Raw genomic sequence first — 18,827 nt, 5'->3', positions numbered from 1 at the left:
GGTAGGTGGGACACGGGGCTGAAGGGGAGGGACCAGGGCCACATGATGGAGGGCCTTAGAGGCCATGAAGGAATTGGGGATTTTACTGTGAGGAAGGAAATTACTGAAAGGTTTTGAGTAGAAAGTGACATGAAATGACTTATCTTAAAACAGTCCCTTTGGTTTCTGGTGATGAGTGAATGACAGCAGACAGTTGTGGAATGGGGGATCTATCTGGAGGCGGTTGCAGAAGTAAGAGATGGTGGCTCTTTGAACTAGAGATAACTGAAAGGAGTGAGATGTGGTGATTAGAATTTGAGGATAGATCCTACAGTGTTTTCTGAAGGATTTGATATGGTTTGTGGGAAAACAAGAGGACTTGGTTTTCAGCCTGAGTAACTGGATAGATGGAGGTGCCTTCTAACAATGTGATAAACGCTAAGAGAGTTCCTATTTAGACATGTAAAATTTGAGAATTCTATTTAATGTCCAAGTAGAGATAGAGTATAAACTTCACCTATAGGGTAAATTTATAACTCTCTAATACAACCTGAGACTTCTGAAAGACCCAGTCCTGTGAGGCATACAGTACCACTGAGCTCTTTGAGACTAGGGGCATTGCTTGTATTTCTTTCTAAGATACAGTACCTGACATGAATTGCATGCTTACTGGTTTTTGTTAAGAGTCCAGAAATTTTGCTATAGCTCTAACCACTGCTGTAAATATCTACAATTCCATTATATTGGACTTTATGTACATTTTATAGGAATTGTCAATATGGCAGAAACACTCTTAAATAGAGCTTCTAACGTCTTAATCAGAATCAGCCAGGTGATGTTAAACTTTTCGTAGTGAATCTGGCAACCACTTAATTTATTAATGTCTCAGCAGTGTTTTAAATGATTTTGGGAGTGGGAATCCATATATGAATCATTTTTTTCCTTTAGAGTGACCTGAAGCGGGAATATGGTTTTGCTATCATTTTGAGTAATTTTATTTGGTAAGGCTCAATCTCTGTAGCCTAACAGTGTGTAAAACAACACACACTGTGCATAATAAGTTTTGAAGTCTTCTCTAAATTTTGCAACCTTATCATCAAATAGTAATTATTATATGTTTATTGTTCACCTGTGAACGTGAGAATTCTTTGTAAGTGGGAATTACTACTTTGTGATATTATCATAAGCATTATTTGGCAGATAAACATATTAAATGCAAGTATGTTTAAATAGCCTAAGGACAAGCAATTGAAATTAAGAACAGAGATAGCATTAGAATATGGTGTTTTAAGGGTATGCCTGTAAAGAAAGCTTAGATGCATGATAGCAACATTTAGGATGACATCCTGTTAGTGTTTTCTTATTAGCAAATACTGATTTTGTAAAAGAAATATAATGAAAGGTTTTGCCTAATTATTGTTTTTCTGTATAGGAAGATTTTCAGTCAATGACTTACGGATTTAAAATGGCTAACAGTGTGACAGATCTTCGAGTTACAGGTAAACTCATTTACAAAGATAATTCACAAGTTTTACTTTTGGATGTGTTTCCTTTTAAAATTGTTGTCTCTCTTTCTAGGCATGCTCAAAGATGTGGAGGATGACATGCAAAGAAGAGTAAAGGTATATACATTTTTTTCTTTTCTTTGGTATAGGATATTTGTATTCTTCTAAATGTCAGATTAACTTTAGCTGTTTACAAATAGCTTGTGTAAGTAGGACCACCAACTTTATATATGCTGTGCCTCTTTTTGGTAATGAATTTGAGGACAGCTAGAGGAGTTCCTGATGAATTAATATTACTTTCAAGTGTTGAAAATTTAACCCTTTCAGTTTTTTCCATTTTTTGCCAGTGTTTTAGAATTTTAGTGTGCTGTGTTAAAACTAGCGTAAGAGTCTAGAGTTTTAAATTCCTCAAAGGTAAGGACTGTCTCTTCACTTTGTGTCTTTAATAGTTGAGACAGTGTCTAGAACATAGTAGAAGAGCTCAATAAATGCTAGTTTCTCACATCTGCTAAATGCTGGATGAATGACATCCTTTGTCCAGATGACCCTGAAGTTTTTGTTCTCATTGAGATTAAAAATGAAAAAATTATGTTTCTACTGTTTTTACACTTGTACAATGCAGCATGGTTGTCAAAGCAATTTTACATTATTGCCTTATTGATACTTACACTTGTTCAGTGCATTAGGCAATAAAATGTACTTTTAGATGAGGAAACTATAGCTCAAAAGAGTTAAGTAACCTGTCTTGAGTCTTACTCAAGGGCATGCCATCAGTAAGTGGCAGCTCCAAGGTTGGAACCAAGATCTACCAGATCTTCCTGTGGTTCTGCTTTGGAATTTTGTCAGAATAGTCAACCACATGTTACACATGTATAAACCAGATGTTTTTCATTTTAGTATAAAACAGATCAGTATTTACCATGTGACTTTAATTTTATAATGTGATTTTGTAAAAGTTATTTTTTTTTCTTAACAAGGTTAGTTTTTTGAGAGCATCAGGAATTTCAGATAATAGATCCTTTTAAATAGAAAGAAGTACTCTGTACCATGTGCTTTATTTATTATTTATTATACCTTTAATTCCTTTGTGTGATCTTTATAATTTATATAAAAATGAACTTCCTGTGTATAATATTAATAGGAAAATGAATGATACAGCTTTTTTCTTCCAACTGTTTTTCTTCAAAATAGGCTCTTGCATATACTCAGTAAATTAATTTATTGCTTTACCTTGTATAATTATAATCTGCTTTTATAGGTTTGTGTTTGTTTTAATTAACCTTTTTTAAAATTTTAGAGTACTCGAAGTCGACAAGGAGAAGAAAGAGATCCAGAAGTTGAACTAGAAGTAATTGAACTTATTTTCTGGTAGATAATATCAGAGAAGTCTACCTCTTAATGTTATAGTTTTATGAACTGCGTTATAATTTATGGAAGCCCTTTTTAAGGTATTTCTTTAAGAACTGGACATTGCAAGGGAATTTATTTCCCTTGTATTTATTTTGATAGAATTATAATACAACTCTTTCAAATACATGATTTCAAAACTCTTCAGTATTCCTGTGAGGTAGGAAGAAAAATAATTTTTTTTACAGATGATTCACAAAAACTTGGCAGAATTCAAGAAGCTACACAGTATCAAAAGTTGTCAAACCTTTGTTGAGATTCTAAATTTTCTGACTCTACCTAAAGCACCTTTTTATCAGTCCTTTTTAAAATGCTGATTAAATCAGTCTTGAAATAATAATGTGGCTCTTGGTTTAGGGAAAAATCAGTCTCCTTGACACAGAAGCTTTATGCTGAATTTCTATTTTAGTAGAATAGGCTTTGTTTTATTATATTTTCTGGAGCTCGTTTTCAGACATTTCGAAGACTATAAGTGAAGGTGTAATGTTGTAAGTCATTAACAGTGAGATTTAGGACCTAAAACACTGTATTTCAGAATGCAATTTCTTTGACAGACTTTGCATCTTTTAACTTTCAGTCCTTTCTTATTTTTTAGCACCAACAATGTTTAGCAGTATTCAGCAGAGTGAAATTTACTCGAGTGTTACTGACAGTGCTTATAGCCTTTACTAAGAAAGAGGTAAGGGTATTTACTGTAATCTGTTTTAGTGTTTTTGTTTTCAATGGATTGCTTTATTTTGGTAGTTCTGAGACTTCTCCATTGAAATGTATGTGTGCACATATATATTACTCAGCATTTGGTGTGTTTACATTGGAGTCTCCTTGATGATTTTCTCCAGAAGTCACATGAATTTTACATTCTGCTCCATAACATATCCATGTCTGTTGTTGATGTAAAAGTCATATCTTATATAACTTATTAGTGGATAAAATAATAAAAGCTGAAATTGCTTCTGAGTAGTTTTGTAAATTGGAGAAAGTAAAAATGAGAATTTTAAGTAGGTCTCTTCTTTCATTCAGGTAAATAATTAACTTGGATTTGTGTAGAACCAAAAGCAAGTCCTAGATGGTGAATATTTTGTGTGTGTATATATTTGCACTAACTCAAGTAAAGTACAGACTAATTTGCGAATAGTTAGTGGTGAGTGGAGATCCAGCCTTTACCGTCTACCTTCTGTAATTCTGTTTTTTCCTGTTTTTCTCTTTTTTAATTTCACCGTGATGAATGACTTAGTAGAAATGTTACAGTTTCCCATTTTCTAGTTGATGGCATCTCTGTGTTTTTTTAACATGAGATTAGCAGAATAAACCAGAAATGTTTCCTCTTGTTTTTTAATGGCTCCTACAAGCTATAGATATGGGCAAATAAAATTACTTCTATTCTAACAGGATCTGGGTATCCTGTATTAAGTGAATAGTTTGTGAAAACCAATGTCATTACAAGCATTTAACTTCATTATTGTTTATAGGATTTTCCTATTTAATGTATATCTTTCAGTGAAAGAATATGTAAGAATGTTTTTGGTGATTTATTTGCTAGACCAGTGCTGTTGCAGAAGCTCAAAAATTGATGGTTCAAGCAGCAGATCTTCTTTCTGCCATTCATAATTCATTGCATCATGGCATCCAGGCCCAGAATGATACTACAAAAGGAGGTAATTGTCTGTTTTGCTCCTACTCTTTTTTTTATTCTTTCCCACCCAGAGTATAAAGTGTTTGGTTTGTTTTTAAATATCATTTAAGTCAGTCTATCTGGACCTTGGATTGTTTACTCCGTAAACTTTATGTAGAGTGTTTGTGGTCCCTTCTTTTTAAATTTATTCTAGACCAAAAACAGTACTGTAGAATTTGTCCATCTCTTGTGTCTTACTGTTTGGATTGAATATTTACCCTGTCTAGTGATCATACTGTGATATCAGCAGTACATCATTTTTTTCTTTGCTCACATCTCCCCTTTACTCCTTTGAGATCATCACCTCCATTACCCAGTCTTCCCTGTGTACTGGCAGGTAATTCCCTCTGCAGCCTCATTGCACTCGTACATGCCTCTGTTATATTTTTTTTAGTATATCATATTATAGTTTACCTTTTGTCTTTCTGTGAGATTTTTAGTAGAATCCTATTCTTTGTGTATCTCTACAGAGCTTGGCACATTGCTGATATTCAGTAGATTTTATTTATGAAATATACCTTAAAATAAAAGGAATAATGTACTGTAAAAGCTGCAACTAAGTTAATTTTTTAGATAATATATAGCAATTTTGGTTACCCTTAAAACTCATTAAAATGAGATGATATTTATATTCTTAAAATTAGCATCTTGCAGTTCTTGGTCTCCTTTTACCAGGAAGTCCAGCTTTTATCGATTTGCACTCTGTTCCTTTTTCACTCCTCTCCTTTTTGGGACAAAAATTGTGGTATTCCCCTCCTCATGAATTTTTTTCTTACTCAAACATTAGGTAGCAGAGCAGTCCAAAAGGTAATTTGGTTTAAGAAATCAATATTATCATAATCTTCATGTTTCTAATAATTATATTGAACTTATAAATTCATTATTAATTTATTAGCATGTTCTCAGATTCCCCAGGAGAAGGAAAGACTAGGTGACATCTTATAAACATGGGACATTAAAAAAAGGTTTTTATGCATAGCAGGCGATCTTGTGCATGTTTACAGAGAGGTAAACTTTTTAATACTTTGAAATCTAGTGCAAGAATACTTTATAAAAACTGCTGTATAACACATTGCTTCAGAGTAATTTATTTATGTATCAACAAGATATTAGTGTTGCAAAACAAGAATCTTCCAAGTGAATTGATTCTGATGCTTTTTTTTTTTTTGCCATATCCTGACTACTGTGGACTGTTCTGGTCTGTAATTAAGGATATTGGGTCATTGGTTGCCCATGTGGTTTTTGACTTTCCTATAGTTCAGATCAGTCAGCACTTTAAGAATAAGAAAAAAAAAAGCCTGTATGTATATTCTCAACTGTGTCTCTGATTTTATAGTCTGCTCTTGAGTAAGAGCCAGGAAGATGGTTTGCATTAAGTTGGCTTGAATGAACTTTAAAAATGTGATCTTTCAACTAAGCAAGTGAAATTTTAAGTAAGTGAAGTTTTAAATTCAGGGTGTACTTTTCTTAGTTTTCTATTTAATATCTTTAAACTAGCTTAATTTAACTTTTTATTTATCCAACTTAAGCATAAAGCTAAGTAGTTCGATAATAAAAAAGTGAATGCCTTCCCAATAATGTCTATTCTAAGAAGAATGATGGTAAAGCAATAATGCAGATTGGTTTTGGTCTGAGATTATTCATTTTGCCTTCTTAATATTATTACTACTCCAGCTAGTGACAAAATGACTGTGTAAAGCTTGAAATTGCTAAATATTAATTTTAGCTTCTCACTAAAAAGGTATATAATCGATGGGAACTTGGAAACAGTGGTGTAAAGGGAGAAAGTAGGAAGAATCAAACTTAATTCAAGGATTACTTGCTGGTGGGTTTACTCACTGGATGTGATGTCTTGAAGATGAAGGAGGCAGAAATGGTTTGGGGACAGGAGATGCTTTAGAAAAGCATCTCAGGTATAACGAATAGGATTCTTTGATGTGGTGACATGAAGCAGTCTACTAGTAAAGTAAATATTTTGCTCTGAAGAATGGATGGAAGAGCAGGTTTTGGAATCATTTTCATGTTAAGTGCTAATTGAAATTGAAACTGTGGATGTGATTACTCAGGTCTTGGTGGATCAGGACTTTGGGTTAGATCTTTGTTGAAAAAACAAGGGAGGAAGAGGATCCAGTGAAGCACATGTTGCTTCTTGTCTTTGCTTATGCTGTTTTATTGCTTGTGAATTCTATACTTCTTTTTATGTGTCTGGAATTCTAATCCATTCTTCAAAATGAAGTTCAGATCATCTCGTCCATTGAGACTTTCCAGGTTCCATTTGTCAAATTTTATTTCTGTCTCCCATATTCTTTTATAGTTATCTGTGGATTAGTTATAGTTTACTCTTTAGAATGCAGGCATCTTTAACAGTTGCTAATGGAAATGAAAAATTTATTTAGACTTATGTTGCTTGAAATTGGTAGGTACTTTTGAAGTATATCTTCAAATCTGACATTCAGTTTCAAGAGGACTTGTCATCCTTTTAAAGTAAATTAAAAGATGTCTGATTCAAATAGTAGATTGAACACATGTATCTACCTTCTGAAACCTTAATAAACAATGAAGAAGTGTTTGGGTTTTTAAAACACTAGGTTTAATCAATAAAGAGGAAAAAGACAGGGAAAGAAGACAATAGCAGCAGAATTTTAGAAGCTAGAGAACAGAAGGACATTGAGCCGTGTGTCCCCTAATAACTGAATTCTTAACCACTCACAGGGAAAGTCAAAAATTTAAAAATTAAAAAATAAAAGATACAATCCAGTTGTACAGCAGATCCTCTGAAGAGCCTCATTTTTAGTATACCAGGTACCTCTGAAAATGAGAATGAGAATTGTGGTGATAACATGATAACTGGTTGAAAGTCTGTTTGAAAGCAGAGATTTCCTCCCTACATTCCTGAGCCTCACAATATAAAAAGTGTATCCTCTGGAATAGGGGAACAGAGAGATTCTGGACTGAGGAGATACCAGGCACTGTTGAATGGTACATGTTATGGGGAAGCTAAGTGGTCATTTAAATACTGATTATTGGAATATCCATATCCTCCTCCAGAACCCCCCCGCACACACACAACACACATACACCATGCCAAGCTCTAGCCTTTTCCCCTCCCTTCTTCAGCTTCCAAAACAGGGCAGCCTGGCTCTTGCACTCCACTTCAGAGTTTGGAAGACTCTTAGGGAAATCTGGCAAGCCCAAGAGGTAGAGAAAAACATCAACAAAATCTCAATTTACTGGTATTAGCAGTTCCTATGATAAAATGATTTGGTGGGAAAGCCTAATCTGTATTCACAGAGCTCTTAATGAGGTTTTTGGTCCTCCAGTTTCAAACTTGAATGTACAGTCATGGGTGGAAATCTTTAAACTGAAAAATAGAACAAAATAGGCAAGCAAACAAAATGCCTTTAAAAAAAAAGAAGAAAAAAAATCAATGAGTATGTAAAACAAAAATAGGATGTGATAAAATAGGAAAAAGAATATATTCTTTGAGATTCAAAATGTAAGAGCAGAAATCATAAATATATATATATATATATATATATATATATATATATATCTATATATCACAAAGTTAAAGAAATCTTAGGGAAAGTAAAGTAAGAAATGAAAAGGTGGAAAATAAAGAGAAAAAAGGTAAGGATATTACAGGATAAGTGCAGAAGATCCATTATCTAATAAGGATAAATAATAAGGTAAATGAAGGATAAACTAATAAAAGTTGGTCCAGAAATAGAGATCAGAAAATAGAAGAGAAGAAGATCACTTAAGAAAAGTTCCTAGAATCAAATGAAGCAAATACCCAGGTTAAAAGGACCAATAAAGAGCTACCCAGCACAACCAGGATGAAAGTAGACTGTTGTCAAGGCATAATATCATCATGAAATGTCAAGAACAGTGGGGAAAATAGAAGATTCTAAGAGATTTGAAAGAGATAAAAAAGTTGTATACACAGAATCAAGACAGAATGTCATGTAACTTTTCAACAGCAGGAATGGAAGCTAGAAATCAGTGGAGCAAAGAACAAAATTGAAGGAGTCACATTTTCTGATTTTAAAACTTAACCACAGAGCGACACTAATCAAGACAGTTTGGTACTGGCGTAAAGATCGTCATAGATTAGTGAAATAAATATGGAAATCCAAAAATGATCTCACGCGTTTATGGGCATTTGATATTTGACATGAGTGTCAAGGCAGTTCAGTGGGGAAAGGAAAGTATTTTCAACAAATGACACTGGGACAACTGGATAACCACATGCAAGAGAATGAAGTTGATCACTCTCTCTCCGACCCCCGCCTCACATCATATACAAATGTCAGCTCAAAATGGATGAGTGATACAAGAGCTAAAAATATGAAACTCTAAAACCTAGACATAAACCTTAAGAATCAATTTAAAAATGAAAAAACAAGCAGGGGATCTAAGTTAGACATTTCTCTGAAAAAGATTTACAAATGGTCAATAAGCCTGTGAAAAGATAGATGTGCCATAGGAAGTGCAAATCAGAATGAAAAGATACAACTTCCCACCCACTAGATAGCTGTAATCAAAAACCCAGTACCAAGTGTTGGTGAGGTTATGGAGAAACTTACACTGCTGATGGGAATGTAAAATAATGCAACTACTTTGGAAAGCAGTCTTGTAGTGTCTCAAAAGATATAACTAGATTTATTACATGATCCAACCATTTTAATACTAGATATATATATATACACACACCCAAGAGAAATGGAAACATTGTATCCACACAAACAGTTGTACAGTATGCTCACCGCACTATTATTCATAGTAGTCAAAAGGTGGAAGCAACCCAAATGTCCCTCAGCAGATGAACGGATGAATAAAATGTTGTGTATCCATGCAGTAGAGAAGTATTTGGCAATTAAATGAAGTACTGGTATCTGCTAAAACATGGATGGACCTTGAAAACAGGTAGAAAAAAGCAGTCACAAAAGATCATATGTTATATGATTTTCATTTTATATAAAATGTCCAGAATAGGCAAGTCAGTAGATCAGTGGTTGCCTAGGGCTGGAGGAAGATGGGAGGAGGGACTGCTAATGAATACGGAGTTTCTTCTTGAGGTGATGAAAATGTTCTGTATTTCATTATGGTGGTTTTTACAACTCTGAATATACTTTTAAAAAAAAACTATTACACTGTACAGTTTTAGTAGATAAATTGTATGGTATGTTAGTTGTATCTCAGAGTTGAGATGAAAAGAAAATCAGTGGACCAATGTTTTCAGAATTTGGGGGAAAAATGATTTCTAATCTTGAATCTTGTTCTAAAACTATCATTTAATTGTAAGGAAAGAGAATTATGAAATTGATCTCTGAAAAGTTTTTCAAGATGCTACTGGAATGTGCTCCATTAAAACAAAGGGAAAGTAACTAAGATAAAGGAAAGCATGGGGTGTAAGGAATATAAGAACCAGCATTAAGAGAATAATGAAGGAAATCCCAGGGTGATGGTGCAGCAGGATCATGAGATACCATCTATCTGAGCATAGATTGAGGAAAGTCACAAGGTTCTAGGGTAACTAAGTAGATATAAGATCTGTTGTCACCCATAAAATAGATACAGTTCTCCTTTTTCCCCCATAATTCAGCTCTTTTTTTAAAATTGACATATAGTTGACTTACAGTGTTGTGTTAATTTCTGATATACAGCATAGTGATTCAGTTATATATACATATTTATTATTTTTTTTTAATTGAAGCATAGTCAGTTACAATGTGTCAGTTTCTGGTGTACAGCATAATGTCCCAGTCATACACATACATACAAATATTCATTTTCATATTCTTTTTCATTAAAGGTTATTACAAGATACTGAATATAGTTCTCTGTGCTATAAAGAAGAAATTTGTTTTTTAATCTATTTTTGTATGTAATGGTTAACATTTGCAAATCTCAAACTACCACCTTATCCCTTCCCACTCCCTTTCCCCAGTGACGGTAAGATGGTTTATTTACTATGTCAGCGAGTCTGTTTCTTTTGTAGATGACTTCATTAGTGTCCTTTTTTTCTTTTTCTTAGATTTCTACATATGAGTGATATCATATAGTATTTTTCTTTCTTTCTGGCTTACTTCATTTAGTGTGTTAGTCTACGGGTCCATCAGTGATGCTGTAAATGGCATTAATTTTTTTATGGCTGAGTCGTATTCCATTGTATAAATATACCACAACTTCTTTATCCAGTCATCTGTCAGTGGACATTTAGATTGATTCCATGTCTTGGCTATTGTAAGTAGTTCTACTATGAACATTGGGGTGCATGTATCTTTTTGAGTTAGAGTTCCTTCCAGATATATGCCTAAGAGTGGGATTGCTGGATCATAGGGTGACTCTAATTTTAGTCTTTTAAGGAATCTCCATACTATTTTCAATAATAGCTGCACCAAACTACATTCCCACCAGCAGTGTAGGAGGGTTCCTTTTTCTCCACACCCTTTCCAGCATTTATCGTTTTTAATGATGGCCATTCTGACTGGTGTGAGGTGATACTTCATTGTAGTTTTGATTTGCATTTCTCTGATAATTAGCTATATCGAGCATTTATTCATGTGCCTATTGACCATTTACGTATCTTCATTAGAGAATTGCTTGTTTAGGTCTTCAGGCCATTTTTGGATTGGGTTGTTTGCTTTTTGTTATTAAGTTGTATGAGCTATTTATATATTCTGGAAATTAAGCCTTGATAGAATTCTCTTTAATGTAGGAAGAAGAGATTTAGGGAATTGGCAAACGATTTGGAGTTGAATTAAGTGTTAAGTACATATAAACAAAGCAGACACAAAGTGAGACAGTGATTAATTTCAGAACATATATGAAAGTAGATCTTACTTCATAAAAAGTTATCCATGGCCCAGATGTGAATGTAATTTACTTAATCATAATGGTGCTGAACATTGATATTAACCAAAATTCTAATCTAACTGTATTGGAGATGAGAGGACAAAAGCGTATATATATGCATTTAATTTGTACATGCTTATAGTGCTACTTCATATTTTTTCAGTGTCTCCTTTAACACATGTCATCTCCTTTTGAAGATGGAGGAGTAAGTCAGATCACATGTAAAACTGAAAAAATACGAAGTAAATAGCACTATTAGCTTGTTATTTGGTGATATGGAGGTAAATACCAAAAGAAATAGCTAAGTAGAAGTGGAAGAGATTGTCTCTGGGAAAAGAGTAATAATGAAATTGAGGGGAGAAGGGAGGGCAAAAGGTTGTTTTAGTAAAAACCTTGTTTGGTTATTTGATTCTTGATTGGCATGCATTTATGACTGAGTAAAGAAATTAAAAATTAGTGTGAAGTAAAAGTAGATTAAAATGTAATTTAGAGTTGTGATGATATATTGTCTGATAATATTGTATCTTTAATCTCCTGGGGGCTGAACTTGTTGCTGAAGCAGAAATGCTGCCTCAGCTCAGCTGACTTCATTAGCTGGTTTGGCAGTGTGCAGGAGAGGTGGGAGCGGGCTTCCTTTTGAAATCACCACCGTTAGAGAGGCCTATGCCATGATGTGCTAGTGCTGGAAACCTGAGATGAGTTTACTCTTTTAATTAAAACATTTTCTTTTTCCAAAAAGAAAGCATACACCCTCACATATGTGAGGGGTATGTGTAAGCTAAAGGACTTCTGAGTTTTGTATGATACAGTAGATGTCTTTGCTGCCTGCTTCAATTTGCTTTCCAATTGAAAGCTATAAGGAATATGAGAAACGGAATCCTCCCACTGCTTAAAAAAATAGGAAACTCTTGTAACCTAAAAAGAAGGGCAGCCAAACACTGTAGCAGTAGGACCCAGATGAGGGAAAACATTAAGAATGACTTGCAAAATTTTCTTGGTGTTAACATAAGTAAACCATCAAAAGCACCGTACTCTCCAAAGTGGTTGACATAACTTGCAGGACCAGACCAGGGATTCTTGGGGAATAACAACTAAGAGGGAGGCATACAAGCTGGCTGTGGAACCTTCTTGATTAATATCCTGGAGAGGCAGAGGACGTGGGGCTCTACCAGAAACTACACAAATGTTTTATTTTTGTTACTTATGGAAGAGAGATGAGTTGCTATACATGTTAACAGCTTAGTAACTGGTAATCTTTGTCAGTAAAGGAGATAGAAAAGTAACTTCTCTTGCCTACTTGCACAGGCATATCACATGTGGCTTAAATGCAAGTCAGTGAGGCTTCCTAGTCTAGAGTGCTGTTTTAGCACCTCACCCAAATAACTGGCTCAGAAAGCATTCTTCAAATGATGTAATAATCAAAGAAGAAACTGCACAGTGTTTGCACACAAATATTCCAGGAAAGTATTGAACAAAAATAAGAAAAACAAAAGACAGATGAAAACCACAGATCAGAAACATTTTTTCAAGATTTCAAAAAATTTATTAAAAAATAAACTGACCTCTATAAAACAAGAGCACAAAGCAGAAATATTAGGACCAAAGGCAGAAATAATGAATAACAGAGTAGAGGTGAGCAGGCAGAGTTCAGGAAAGGAGAGAAAAATCCTGAAAGTGAAGACAGAATTAAAAATAGCAAAAAGTATGCTAAGCATTGCTGAAAAAGCTGTAAAAGGTGTGGAGATCAGAACTAAGGGAAAAACTAAGCAAAATGGAAGTGAACAAAAATATTTGAAGTATTAGGAAAAAAAGCAAATATGGTTAAATCTGTAGATTTAATTGGAATGCTATAATGTAGTCTAGGAAAAATAGATAAGGAATTATTAATAGTTAGAGATAACCTGGTTAGTTATTTGTGCAGCCTGGCATTATAGTTTTTCACATCAGCATTCAACACAGAAAGTAGTGAAACAGTATCTAAAAGTCCTCAGTTAAAGAACTGTGACCCAATTTTATGTCCATCCAAGCTATCACTTAAGTGACACTCAGACAAGTATTTTTAAATTTGCAAGGACTCAGGAAGTATTTTTCCTATGACTTTCCTGGTGTAGGGGTGCAGATTAGAATTCATGAATAAAATTCAGCTTAGTGGGACATAAATGGAAACGATTTGGCAGAAAGGATAAGCAGTGAGCATTAAATCCATTTTGTTACTGAGCTACAGTTAAAACAGCTATGGAAGTTGATTTTACTAAATATAATGTAAGTGTCATGAGCCTTGGCAATATAAAAGTAGTCATATAGTAAAAGTCAAGAGGGAAAGAAGACTGATTTTGTATTGCGAGGGTCCATAGATACTGATTAGAGTTGATAAATCTATTTAGAGGTATATTTCAGCATGTAAGGGTAACTGATGATGGTTAAGATAAGATAACAGTTCAAATTTGATGAGCAAACAGAGGTGGAAGGAGGTCTTTGACATTACCAGTGTTTTCCTTGGGTAAGGAGATTAATAGTTACCTGTCTGAAGATACTGAACTGTAGAGATAGTAATAAGCTTATTGCTATAAAATTAATAAAATAAAACTTCTTAATTATCAGAAAGAAAATATACCAAACGAAGTAAACTCTAGTGAAGGATAAAATCAAAAGCATTACCAAAGGAAGCAGAAGCATATATTTCTATTACATGGGAACAAAACTAAGACTTGCTGCTTGCTCTTAATTCCTTCTGTGCTTGAAGAAAATTCAGTCTTTAGCCATGAAGTGGGACTGCACAAGATGGACATTTGTACTAGGACAGGATGTTGGAGCCTGACCCAACAAGTAGGGGATAGGAGTGGCTTGACACAAGTATTGCAGGGTGCAATAAAATGAGGTATGCCTGTAATAGGAGTGTGAGGACAGCATCTGCAGAGAGTTGGCCTGCAACAAAAATTTTAGAGCTGAGTGGCTTGAGGAGGGCGTCGTCACGAATGGGCAGCCTGGCTAGATTTGTTACTCACCAAGCGAGGTGAGGGGGGCACCTACATAGGAAAGCAATTGGGCTTGGAGTGCCTGAGCCTAAGCAGGGATCAGGAAGGTAACCCCATGGGAACAACTTGGTACTGTGTGTCAGGAGCCTAGGCAGGGTGAGGATAGGGTGTTTATGGGAGAGCAGCCTGGTGTGTGGTTTCAGAGCCTAAAAGCAGGCTTGTGGGCGCTCAGGCAGGGTGAGCTGGGCATACTCCTGTGAATGTGGCCTGGCACGAGGTGCTCGAACCTGAGGTAGATTCATAGAGACAGCTGTGTGCACGGCTGTTGGAGACCATGCAGGGTAAGGAGAGCATCTGTGTATGGAGGTGGCCTGGTGTGGGTTTTCAGATCCTTAGCATGTTGAAAGGTGCCCAGGTGCTGGGTGTCAAATGGCAAATGGAATAAAGAGGGCATCTGTAGAGCTCAGCACAGAATGGTAGAGCATAAGCAGCAAGAAGAGGGTGTTTGAGTAGAAAAGTGGCTCTGAACAGGGAGTTGCAGCCTAGGCAAGTTGAGGAAGGGCATCTATACAGAAAGGGATCCAGGCGTGGGGTTTCAGAGCTTAGATGGGGTGAGGGGTCATCTCTGCAAAAGGATGGCCTGGCATGGGGTGTAGGAGCCCAAATGTGGGTCATAGTGGCTTGGCATGTGGGAACCTAAGTAAGGTCAGAGCACATCTGTATGAGGAGGAAGATGTCAGTGATAGGAGATTGTAATAGGCTGAATATAGCCCCAAAGAAATCAAGATCCTAATTCTCAGAATATGTAATTGTTACTTTATTTGGAAAAAAGTTCTTTCTAGATGTGATTAAAAGTAAGAATCTTTCTATGAGGAGATAATCTTAGGTTATCTGGGTAGGCCCTAAATATCCTAAATGTCCTCCTTAAAAGAGAGGCAGAGGGAGATTGAACACACACAGAAGAGGAAAAGGTAATGTGATGACAGAGGTAGAAATGGGCATGATGCAGCTGTAAGCCAAGGAATTCCAACATCCTGGAAGAGGCAAGGAACAGATTTTACCTTCGAATCTTCAGGAGTGCAGCCCTGCCAATACCTTAATTTCAGCTAAGTGAAACTGGTGTTAAACTTTGGCCTCCAGAACTGAGAGAGAATAAATGTATGTCACCACATTTGTGGTAATTTGTTACAGCAGTCCTAGAAACTAATACAAATATTGGTTGCATGCTACAGAATTGATCATATACGTAAATGTATTGAGAATTATGCTTTGCCATTTTCTTAGACTTGGGGAGCTAACTTACACTAATTTCTAGAAAGGGAGAAAATGAGATTGAACTCTGTGATATTGGATTAAATTAAAGGTATGGGTATAAGTTCATGGTTTCAAATATATATAGGTCGATATAGAAATAAGTGTACATGTAAATATGCATATATTTGAATGTGAGTGTGCATGTATGTAAACATATTTGTATGTCCTAATAGCAGTGAGCAGACTTAACATCTAGATCTTGCTTCCTAAAGACCATTGTCTACTAAAAGGAACTAGGGATGGGATTGACCAAGGTGGTGATGTAGGAAGCTTCTAAGCTTCCCTTTCTCCCATGGACAAACTGAATGTATAGCTACACCTGGAGCACTTCCCTCTAAAAGAGATTCAGAAACTAGTGGGGTAACTTCTACACATTGAAAGGAAATACCCACATCAAAAGGAGTAGGAAAGACAGACACACTTGTCATAGACCTCACCCCTGACACAGCACTATACAATTGGAAGAGAACCCCCAACTCTCAGGTTCTGTCTGAGGAGTGAAGGCTTTGGACCCTACATCTAGCGTCCCAACTTTGACTCCTTCCGCCGTGATAGGCTTCCAGAACACCAGCTCTCAAAGCCAGTGAGGCTTGTGTCTGTGAGACCTGTAGAACGATTGCAACCAAAGGAGCAGTTCATAATGGAAATGCAGTCACTTGCTGTGGCTGTCCACCTCCCACAGGGATCAGCTCAGAGGAAGCAGGCAGAATTGCCCATCTCGCAGTCTTTCTTTGAAAGAGATTTATCTGTATACTTTAAAAGCTGCTAAGGGCCAAGTTTCTAATTTAGTGGGCACTAGGGGCTGGCTGCAATCCTCCCCAGAGACCAAGGAAACCAGAGGACACCTTGTTTGGCTTCTCCCTCCAGCCCACTCCAAATCACCAGTATCTGCCTGGAAAGAACTTGTACATATGTTTGCATCCCAGCTTTTGTGGCTGCTTACAGGAGCATGGGACCTGGATCTCCTGGTTCTGATGACCAAAGGGGCTTCCATTCATTTTTTTTTAACATCTTTTTATTGAGTAATAGTCATTTTACAATGTTGTGTCAAATTCCAGTGTAGAGCACAACCTTTCAGTTATACATGAACATACATATATTCATTGTTACATTTTTTTTTTCGCTGTGAGCTACCACAAGATCTTGTATATATTTCCCTGTGCTGTACAGTGTAATCTTGTTTATCTGTTCGACATTTTGAAATCCCAGTCTGTCCCTTCCCTCCCCCCACCCCTTGGCAACCACAAGTCTGTACTCTATGTCCATGAGTCTGTTTCCATTTTGTGTTTATTTTTTTTTTTTTTTAGATACCACATATGAGTGATCGCATATGGTATTTTTCTTTCTCTTTCTGGCTTACTTCACTTAGAATGACATTCTCCAGGAACATCCATGTTGTTGCAAATGGCGTTATGTTGTCGGTTTTTATGGCTGAGTAGTATTCCATTGTATAAATATACCACATCTTCTTTATCCAGTCATCTGTTGATGGACATTTAGGCTGTTTCTGTGTCTTGGCTATTGTAAATAGTGCTGCTATGAACATTGGGGTGCAGGTATCATTTTGAAGTAGGGTTCCTTCTGGATACATGTCCAGGAGTGGGATTCCTGGGTCATATGGTAAGTCTATTCCTAGTCTTTTGAGGAATCTCCATACTGTTTTCCACAGTGGCTGCACCAAACTGCATTCCCACCAGCAGTGTAGGAGGGTTCCCTTTTCTCCACAGCCTCTGCAGCATTTGTCATTTGTGGACTTTTGAATGATGGCCATTCTGACTGGTGTGAGGTGATACCTCATTGTAGTTTTGATTTGCATTTCTCTGGTAATTAGTGATATTGAGCATTTTTTCATGTACCTATTGATCATTTGTATTTCTTCCTTGGAGAATTGCTTATTTAGGTCTTTTGCCTGTTTTTGGATTGGGTTTTGTTTTTGGTTTTGGTTTTGTTTTTGTTTTCTTTTTAAGTTGGATGAGCTGCTTATATATTCTGGAGATCAAGCCTTTGTTGGTTTCATTTGCAAAAATTTTCTCCCATTCCGTAGGTTGTCTTTTTGTTTTATTTATGGTTTCCTTTGCTGTCCAGAAGCTTGGAGGTTTAATTAGGTCCCATTTGTTTATTCTTGCTTTTATTTCTGTTGCTTGGATAGACTGCCCTAGGAGAACATTTTTGAGATGTATGTGAGATAGTATTTTGCCGATGTTTCCTTCTAAGAGGTTTATTGTATCTTGTCTTATGTTTAAGTCTTAGATCCATTTTGAGTTTATTTTTGTGTATGGTGTAAGGGAGTGTTCTAGCTTCACTGATTTACATGCTGCTTTCCAGTTTTCCCAGTGCCATTTGCTGAAGAGACTTGTCTTTATTCCATTGTATATTCTTGCCTCCTTTGTCAAAGATTAGTTGACCCAAAGTTTGTGGGTTCATTTCTGGGCTCTCTGTTCTGTTCTGTTGGTCTATATGTCTGTTTTTGTACCTGTACCATGCTGTCTTGATGACTGTAGCTCTGTAGTATTGTCTGAAGTCTGGGAGAGTTATTCCTCCAGCCTCTTTCTTTCTCTTCAGTAATGCTTTGGCAATTCTAGGTCTTCTGTGGTTGCATATAAATTTTATTATGATTTGTTCTAGTTCTGTGAAATATGTCCTGGGTAATTTGATAGGGATTGCATTAAATCTGTAGATTGCCTTGGACAGTGTGACCATTTTAACAGTATTGATTCTTCCAATCCAGGAGTATGGGATATCTTTCCATTTTTTAAAGTCTTCTTTAATTTCCATCATCAGTGGTTTATAGTTTTCTGTGTATAATTCTTTCACCTCCTTGGTTAGATTTATTCCTAGGTTTTTTATTACTTTGGGTGCTGTTTTAAAGGGGATTGTTTCTTTACTTTTTCTATTGATTCATCATTAGTGTAAAGAAATGCAACTGATTTTTGAACATCAATCTTGTAACCTGCTACCTTGCTGAATTCTTCGATCAGCTCTAGTGCTTTTTGTGTGGACCTTTTAGGGTTTTCTTTATATAGTAACATGTCATTGGCATATAGTGACACTTTTACCTCTTCTTTTCCAATTTGGATCCCTTTTATTTCTCTCTCTTGCCCGATTGCTGTGGCT

General features: G+C 35.8%; 1 protein-coding gene across 4 annotated transcripts in view; it reads left to right on the top strand.

The window, feature by feature from the left end:
• Positions 1 to 18,827, top strand: part of NAA35 (N-alpha-acetyltransferase 35, NatC auxiliary subunit) — an 84,725-nt gene that overhangs the window by 32,192 nt on the left and 33,706 nt on the right. For all 4 annotated transcript variants that reach the window (XM_031447338.2, XM_031447335.2, XM_031447336.2 and 1 more), the window contains exons 7-11: positions 1,412 to 1,478; positions 1,558 to 1,601; positions 2,782 to 2,832; positions 3,487 to 3,570; positions 4,432 to 4,546. In XM_031447338.2, the coding sequence (XP_031303198.1) occupies positions 1,412 to 1,478; positions 1,558 to 1,601; positions 2,782 to 2,832; positions 3,487 to 3,570; positions 4,432 to 4,546 (361 nt within the window). The remainder of the gene's footprint in view (positions 1 to 1,411; positions 1,479 to 1,557; positions 1,602 to 2,781; positions 2,833 to 3,486; positions 3,571 to 4,431; positions 4,547 to 18,827) is intronic.

This window comes from Camelus dromedarius, chromosome 10 (genome assembly GCF_036321535.1).
Source record: "Camelus dromedarius isolate mCamDro1 chromosome 10, mCamDro1.pat, whole genome shotgun sequence".
NCBI classification, from domain to species: domain Eukaryota; kingdom Metazoa; phylum Chordata; class Mammalia; order Artiodactyla; family Camelidae; genus Camelus; species Camelus dromedarius.
Note: the sequence above shows the minus strand (reverse complement) of the source record. Positions and strands in the feature narration are given on the sequence as shown.